Raw genomic sequence first — 7922 nt, 5'->3', positions numbered from 1 at the left:
GGAAAGTATCAGTAAGGAGATAGTCTGCATTCTCAAAGGACATGGCATTGATGGCCACTGATATCAGCCAGGTCAGGTACAGGATGCTTCCGGATATGTGTTTTCTCTTTTGGTTCTCTTCTCTTAGGAACTGTCAAGGGTGTTTTCTGTCTCTCCAAATATGGAAATCTGGCTCAAGGATGCCACCTGACCACTGAGGGGTGAACACAAGATTTGATCTCTGAACAACACCTCCCAAAGCTTCATTGTCTTCCCTCCTGATCATTTCTGGAGTTAGGGGTGCCACAAGGGCCTTTTCTTATTGATATGTTCACTCTTCTTTGCTTTTAGCGAAATTCTGGGACCTCTTCTTCAGAACTGATGCACTCGCTGCCCTCAACCCTTCCCCGCAGCGTGGCGATCCTGCAACAAGAACCAGTGAAGATCTAGAACTGGGCACTGGAGGCCCTGGTCGTGGAGGCTCGCAGCTAGCGCCAGGGGCAGGTGCTGAGCTGCAGGAAGAGGCAAGATTTGCAGATCACGAGGGCCAGGAAAGAGGACAAGAGTCCTCAGATTACTCAATACATGGCACCGCAAGCAAGATGGCAGCAGGTACCTGCTGAGCCTCTGCAAGGCGCCGTGCTTGTCCAGAGCTATGACTCACTTTAAGAAGTCCATGCCAACCCAAAAGAACAAAATGAAGCCTTAGCAACTCGCGACACACCAGAGCTGCTAGCGATGTGACTTGTCGCCGTGGTCAGGACCACACAGAGCCCAAGCAGAAGACATTCGGTGAGGGCTTCACTCTGGGTCCAGCTCCACTGGACGCAATGAACAGTAACTTCTGCCGGGCCCTTGTGGACTGCGGGGCTCCCAGCAGCATGCAGTTGGGTGTCGTGGCCCCTGCAGGACAGACGCCGCTGGCAGCCACCGAGCCCCTGGGCAACGTGCCCTTCCTACTGTACCCGGGTCACGCCGAGCCGCCTTACTACGATGCCTACGCTGGGGTGTTCCCCTACGTGCCCTTCCCCGGCGCCTTTGGGGTCTATGACTACCCGTTCGAGCCCGCCTTCATCCAGAAGCGCAATGAACGTGAGCGGCAGCGCGTAAAGTGCGTGAATGAGGGCTATGCGCGCCTCCGCGGCCACCTCCCCGGCGCCCTGGCGGAGAAGCGGCTCAGCAAGGTGGAGACCCTGCGCGCCGCCATCCGCTACATCAAATACCTGCAGGAGCTGCTGAGAGCCGCCCCCGACGGTGGCGATCCACCCGCCGCTACCTCCCCGCCACCGGTCCGCACCGGCCAGGCCAACTCGCCGCAGCCCCCATTCCGGGTGACGGAGTCCAGTGGGTCCTCCCCCTTCTCCTCCTCGCCTTTCTTGGAGTCGGAGGAACCCAGCCTTTGATCAGGCCAGAGGCCTCAACTTGTCCCTCTAGGGAACAGAATGGGGGCTTCTGGGTCATCTGTGCCGGGCAAGATAGTGATGTTCAAGATCTGTGCTCCCATCTCCACCCACTTGGGCCAAATGTACAGGCCCCGGGTAGAAACCGCGAGATGCGGATCCCAGGAGGTGGTGAGTGTGGTGAGGAGCGGAGCCGGAGCCCTGGACAGCTCCCGGACCTGATTGCTGCTTGGCCTCAGCATGACTCTGTTGTCCCCTACAGCAACAAGTCGCCTGAAAGCCAGCCGCACTTTGACTATTATATGTCATGCCCGGGTCTTCCACAAGATGGCCTCAGATACTAGCGGGGAGCTTGATGGTCTCTAGAGAGAAGGAATTCCAGAGGGAGGGAGGCCGGGCAGCTGTTTGAATTCAGCACCCTGGAACTGACAGACTTGAGAGAAGTGTGTGTGTGTGTGTGTGTGTGTGTGTGTGTGTGTGTGTGTGTGTGTGTGTGTGTGTGTGTGTCGCGCACTTCTGTCGCTGGTGCTAGCTGACTTTCTTGACAACAAGTGATCACCTCCCCTCTCCCACCTTTTAGTAGAGTCTTCTGGTCTATTCCCAGGTTAAGGACTTTCATCCCTCCCCAGCCCTCAAGACTTGTAAGCTTCTAGGGTCCATTGACACTGTGTTTACATCAAGGGCTAAAATAAAAGGACTGTTGACTTTTGTGACTCCTGAATTACTATCTCTGCCCACCCTCCTCCTTGTTTGTCTTCTCCATTTGATTCTCCTGCCCAGAATACTTGCTGCAAAGGTGTGTGGGGTATCTGTTAGCTCATGAAGTCAGCTAATGTTTCCAGACAGCCTAATGTATGCTGAGACTTCGTGCTAGGGGGTCAGGGTTCCAGAGAGAAAGCACACAGACCTTGTATAAGGAGGGACATGAGGGGTGGGGGCCATGTGAGAGCCATGCACATTCAACAATGCCTGGGAGGCTTTCACTTCAGTGGGCTCCATTTCTGACAGAAGGCATGGTGGTCCTGGACTCATGCTGACGGATACTGAGAGTGTAACGGATGGAGATATGCTGAGCTAGGCCACCACCCAGTACCTTCTCTGGATAGAGCCATGGAGCTGGGGTGGGGAGGAATTTAATCTCTGCATGAGGGACCTGTCTGATTTGTGGCTCCACCCACAGGCTCCTCTTCCTGAACCCCCTTGCCCAGCTCCAAAGACTTCCTGTCTCCCACTGCCCCTGCCCCTTCTCAGGCCTCGGTGTAAGTCACCCCTTTATACCCAGTCCTTGCCCTCCTTGGGGGCAGTTGAGATGTCACTGGCTGGACTAGAAGGAATGACAGCTGCCTGGCCTCAGGAGTTTGGGCTGGGCAGCATGGGCTAATTTTACTCGCTGGGAGCAGAGAGAGTAATCCTCCCACCCCCACTCCCGCCCTGATTGCCTCAGCAGGGCAGGCTCAGTCAGGCCCAGTCCCCAAGGTGGGGACATTGGGGACACAGGGAAGAGAGGGCCGTGGACTGGGGGAACAAGGGAAAGAAGGGGTGCCAGGGAAGCCATGGAGCCTTCCTCACACCAAGATGAGGGCCTGAAGAAGAAACAGCCCAAGAAACCTGTTCCTGAGATACTGCCGAGGCCTCCCAGGGCCTTGTTCTGCTTGACTCTCCAGAACCCTCTAAGGAAGGCCTGCATCAGCATCGTGGAGTGGAAGTATCCTTTTTAGGACCCGAGGAAGGGGGGTGAGAAGGGGTGTGAGGCAGAGGAAGGGTGTGGGGTCATCACAGACCACAGATGTTTAGCATCCGGGTGACTGGGCTTTTGGAAGGGGGTTAACCCACTACCTCAGACCGGCATAAGGAATAAGGCAGGAAGGAAGGTCTCCACCACAATGGAAAGAGAAGCTTCCTGGGTTGTAGGTGACAGCCAGAGAGAGCAACTGATCATCTTGGGAAGGGCCTGTGCTCATGGGAGCTATGTCTAAGTGTGTCCAAGTCTCTGTCGTCAAGGGGGTAGCACTCAAGGTTTTGAATAAGAAGATGAAAGAGGTAGAAGCTCCTGAGGACATCCTCCATGGGGGGAGGGTAGGAGAGAGTGTCAGTCCAGGGACGATTTCCACCGGCTCAGGTCTCGGTCACTAATGGAACTGGTGGAACAGAGTCGAGAGAAGGCCTACTTAGTGGTTCCTGGATTCTGGCGAGCACACTTGGGTGTTTTCGCCCAGAGGCAGTGCCCTGAGATAGGGCCTGGATGTCTCCCTGGGTTTGCACAAGTTCTGGAAGAAGAATGATGAGAATATCCGGGTTATTTGGGGAAAGGAGGGGCTGCAGAGAGGAGGCCTGTGCTGAGCGGGCTCTGAGAGTCGGGAATATTTGGAATATTTTTGACATACTCTGGAAGAGTGGGATGCCATCAGCTGTTCCTGGGGGAAATGGAGAATGGGGGATAACTGGGAGGGTGAGGGAGATATGGAGACACAGAGAGACAGTGGGACTGGGGTCAGGCCTCACTCCCGTAACTGCACTGTGTCAGACCATGTTACCTCCAGACCCCTCCCTCCTTGCCTATCTCCCATGAAAGCACAGCTTCCCCTGGCAGGCGCTCCCTTTTCTCCATTCTGTACTCCGCTGAGCCCACTCCACCCACAGATCCATTGTGTGCCACCCCTGTCCCCTGTCTCTACACTGAAATTGCTGGGAAGCGAATGGGATTTACCCATCGCACGCCTCCACTCTCCGCCCCAAACGATACTCCAAGGGCTCTCTCTCGATTTCCCTCCCTCACTGCTAGAAAGACTGGATTCCGGAGCATTCCTTTGAAAATGGCAGCTGAGGCCGGGAATATATCTGAGAAGGGGATGTGGGAGTGCAAGCCCACGCACACGAGTGTGTGTACAACACTCTGAAAACCTGACTTTCCTCCCCCATTTTCCATCTTTTCCAGTCCTATTGAACATACATCAACCCCAAGCCTCCCTGGCCGTTTTGGGAGATAAGCTTCCATGAATCATTGTGTGGCCTGACTATCTTTTAGCATTGCAGTAATAAATTTGTAGACTGGCCTTCAGCAGTCTCTTCTCCTCAACCCTACACACCCCACTGATGACTCGGGGGACTCTCCTTAACCCTGGCGCCAGACCCTTCGAGACCATCATCTTGCTCACCATCTTTGCCAACTGTGTAGCCCTGGCAGTGTACCTACCCATGCCTGAAGATGACAACAACACTCTGAACCTTGGCTTGGTAAGGAAGTCTTCCCTTCCTTCCTCTTGCATTCCTCAGCCCCGGGCTGGGAGTCACCTAGGATCTAGGAGTCACCCTAGGGTCTGGGAGTCACCCTAGGGTCTGGGAGTCACCCTAGGGGCTGGAAGTCACCTAGGGTCTGGGAGTCACCCTAGGGTCTAGGAGTCACCCTAGGGGCTGGGAGTCACCCTAGGATCTGGGAGTCACCCTAGGGGCTGGGAGTCACCTAGGGGCTGGGAGTCACCCTAGGTGCTGGGAGTCACCTTAGAGACTGGGAGCCACCCCAGGCATTGCTCTGGTGGAGGATGCTGGTGCCTTGGCTCCCTGGCAACACAGACCAATGTCCTCACACTGCCGAGCAGCTCAGTGGCCCTGCAGTTTTACCAGACTGAACCTGTTCAGCTCAGTTCCCTGACATCCATCAGGCAGCGATCACCATGCCAAGCACCCAACGGGCCAAACTCAAGGAGCTTTCCCAAGAACTCCCCGAAGTGGTACCAGTTGACAGGTGTGGAAGCTGGGCCACAGCAGTGTGAGCCAGGGATGCTGAACACTAACCTCCTCCCCTGGATAGAATCCTGAGTGTTGCTCCCACTGAGCTCGCCTACTGGGGGTATATGCTATAGAAATCTGCAGACCTGAGGTGTCACTCTCTCCTACCCTGTCACCAGCAGCACAGCAAGTTCTGCACTGAGTAGTTTCCGTTGTTGAATTATTGAATCTCTACAGCAATCTCCATGGTATAATATTAGATTCCCTGAAAATAAATTACTGAATAAATACAACCAAGCCCACCCTTGATAAGCCAAAGAATTGGAATTTTGGTACATCATGTAGGATAACCCCCATATAAGCTTCTAATAGGGCCTCATACCCTGGTCTTTCTGACGTTGGAACTTGTTCTTATATTTATTTTTTAAAATATTTTCATTTTCAAATTTAAAAAAATTCAAATTATGTGTATGCATGTGTGACATGTGGGCATTTACAGTGTCCTCAGAGGCCAGAAGATGAAATTGGATCCCCTGGAACCAGAGATAGTTATGAGCTGGGTGCTGGGAACTGAACTCAGGTCCCCTGCAAAAACAGCACTCACTTTTAATCACGGAGCCATCTCTCCAACCCCTGAATCTTCCCCTTCTGCTGTCTCCCCAAGGTGGTAAACAGAATGAAGACTTCTAGAGAAGTCCACTTCTAGAGAAATAAAGGACAGCCTGGGGATGGGACTCAATGGTGGGATACTTGCTTAGCATCCAGAGGGCCTAGGGTTCCACTCTGGTACCACAAAAACTAACCAACAGGCCAGGACAATGGAGTTCCATTCTCCAGGGCTTTCCCCTGTACTGGAACCACAGGGTTTGGAGACAGGAGGCCCATCTGCATGCATCCAGAGCCAGAAAGAGAAGGGTGTATCTCTGCCTCTCCTCAGGCTGGTTTCCATGGTAATCTATTCTGGATTGGAGAGAAGTTGGGTGCTAAATGTATGCTTGCTGGGAATGGAAATAACTGAGTTCCTCGAATGAAGATAGAGTGATTGCAAACAAGGCAGGGCCAGTGTGGCCTCTGCTACCAGGGAAGCTGCTGTGTGCAGCCAGGGCCTTCTACAAGAGAAGCTCTGTTATCCATGTCCATGGATTTAGGGAGAGTTCTTGATCCACCCCATACTTCTTGACTTCGTGATTTGGTTCCAGGTGCACTTTACAATGATGAATGCTTTTGGTGCTGTGTGCTTGTGATCCTACCACTGGGAAGGTGGAGGTGCCAGGATCCCTGGGGCTCACTGGTCAGCTATCCTAGCTGAATCAGTGAGCCCTAGTTCCTAGTGAGAGACTCTGTCACAAAACAAGATGGCCAGCTCCTGGGGAATAAATCCTAGGTTGTTCTCTGGTCACTAATAGCATGTACACATGCACCTTCACACACATGAGTGTATGTACATACCCACATGGACACACACACACACACACACACACACACACACACACGAAGTTAACTGTTTTTTTTACAAACGACTGCCTTCTTTTAGACATTAAGCCACACCTTAGGGATTGGGCGATCTCCCATCTTGTCAGATAGTCCTGTTGTGTTTCCCTTTGGTCTGTGGGCTGGGACTGCAGCTCTTTAGTCAAGTCTAGAGCTCAGAGATACACCATAGTAAGCATGCTGGACGGGAGCAAGCTGGCCAGCAGCACCTGGCAAGTCAGCACACCCTGGGACACTGGCCACCTGGGAATAACTCTAATCCGAACCCTCTATTATGAAGTCCAAAGAGAATAGGCCACACCCAGGGTCAAAGGCAGCTTCTGCCTGAGGCCCCCTTACCACCACTTGTTCCCAACACCCAGAAGAGGACAAGGAGAGGGGACAGAGCAGATTAGGCATTTATCTCTTTCCCTTATTATTTTGACTACTTGGAAGCCTACAGAAAATTGATAATATTACAATTGTCTACAACAACACTTGGCTTTTAAAGGGGGAGAGTCTAGGATGAAATCTGAATTAACTTTCTTGTTCATTTCATGAATACATAGTTAGTAGCTATGATAGGCCTGGAAAAACTCCAGAGATATCATTGTGAGCCAAGAGGACACGTCCCATCTTCGCAGAGCTCAATTAATTTAGTCAATTAAACAAATAATTACAATGTAGCCAGTTAAACATGTGCTTTAAAATGAAATTAGGGACATGTGAGGTCTGAAAAAGAGAATCTAAACTAATCTTGAGGGTCAAAGAGGCTCCCCAAAGGATAGAATATTTAATCCAAAGCCTGGAGGATGTGGGTGGAGCCAACCCTGTAGCTATGTATCTGTTCAGAGATCGATCCCCTTGGAATGAATGCTTTTGGCCATGGCTTTGAAGTTTTAACTTCCCCTTTGAATTTACGTTTTGAAAGTAGAGTCCGTTGGGAGAGTGACCCATACTCTGGGAGCTTAGAGATTCAACTCCCACACATTCTTAAGTTCTGCCACCTTCTGACTCAAAACACAGGCTTCAATTCTTCCCTCCTTGGGGTCTTGGGACCCCTGGGAGTGGGGAAGGCCTGATTAGAACACAAATCCTTATATGTTGCAGAGATGGGCATGGTTGTGGATGTCCCTACCTTGGGCTGGCCGTGCCATAACCCATGAAGTGGGCTGCTCTGCGGGGCTGCAGTCTAAGGCCCAGCCCCTAGCTAGGGACGCTGTGTCTCCTGAAGTGGAAGTCTAAAGGCCCTTATGTTTTGTCTGTTCACCATGGTTCGCAGTAGCAGGTTTGTGTGTTGGGGAAGTGCCTGGCTCCCCTCTTCATATCTGGCTTGGTCATAGGATG

At 52.3% G+C, this 7922-nt stretch overlaps 2 protein-coding genes across 2 annotated transcripts in view; both read left to right on the top strand.

Annotated features, from left to right (window-relative positions):
• The first annotated feature begins 809 nt into the window (after window positions 1-809).
• On the top strand, window positions 810-1382 carry Ascl5 (achaete-scute family bHLH transcription factor 5). Its single transcript, XM_087905993.1, has one exon. The coding sequence runs from the start codon at window positions 810-812 to the stop codon at window positions 1380-1382; it is 573 nt and encodes a 190-aa protein (XP_087762119.1).
• A 1504-nt stretch (window positions 1383-2886) lies between these two features.
• The window catches only part of Cacna1s (calcium voltage-gated channel subunit alpha1 S), a 64606-nt gene continuing 59570 nt past the window's right edge, over window positions 2887-7922 (top strand). The window contains exons 1-2 of the mRNA XM_087906480.1: window positions 2887-3084; window positions 4508-4613. Coding sequence (XP_087762606.1) covers window positions 2933-3084; window positions 4508-4613 — 258 coding nt within the window. The 5' untranslated portion in view covers window positions 2887-2932. The remainder of the gene's footprint in view (window positions 3085-4507; window positions 4614-7922) is intronic.

This window comes from Myodes glareolus, chromosome 5 (assembly GCF_982192425.1).
Source record: "Myodes glareolus chromosome 5, mMyoGla1.1, whole genome shotgun sequence".
NCBI lineage: Eukaryota > Metazoa > Chordata > Mammalia > Rodentia > Cricetidae > Myodes > Myodes glareolus.
The sequence above is the reverse complement of the archived record's forward strand: the minus strand, read 5'-3'. Positions and strand labels throughout refer to the sequence as shown.

What these genes read in the sequence shown, in the direction of transcription:
- Ascl5 (XM_087905993.1), top strand. Translation starts at nt 810, where the DNA reads ATGAACAGTAACTTCTGCCGGGCCCTTGTGGACTGCGGGGCTCCCAGC.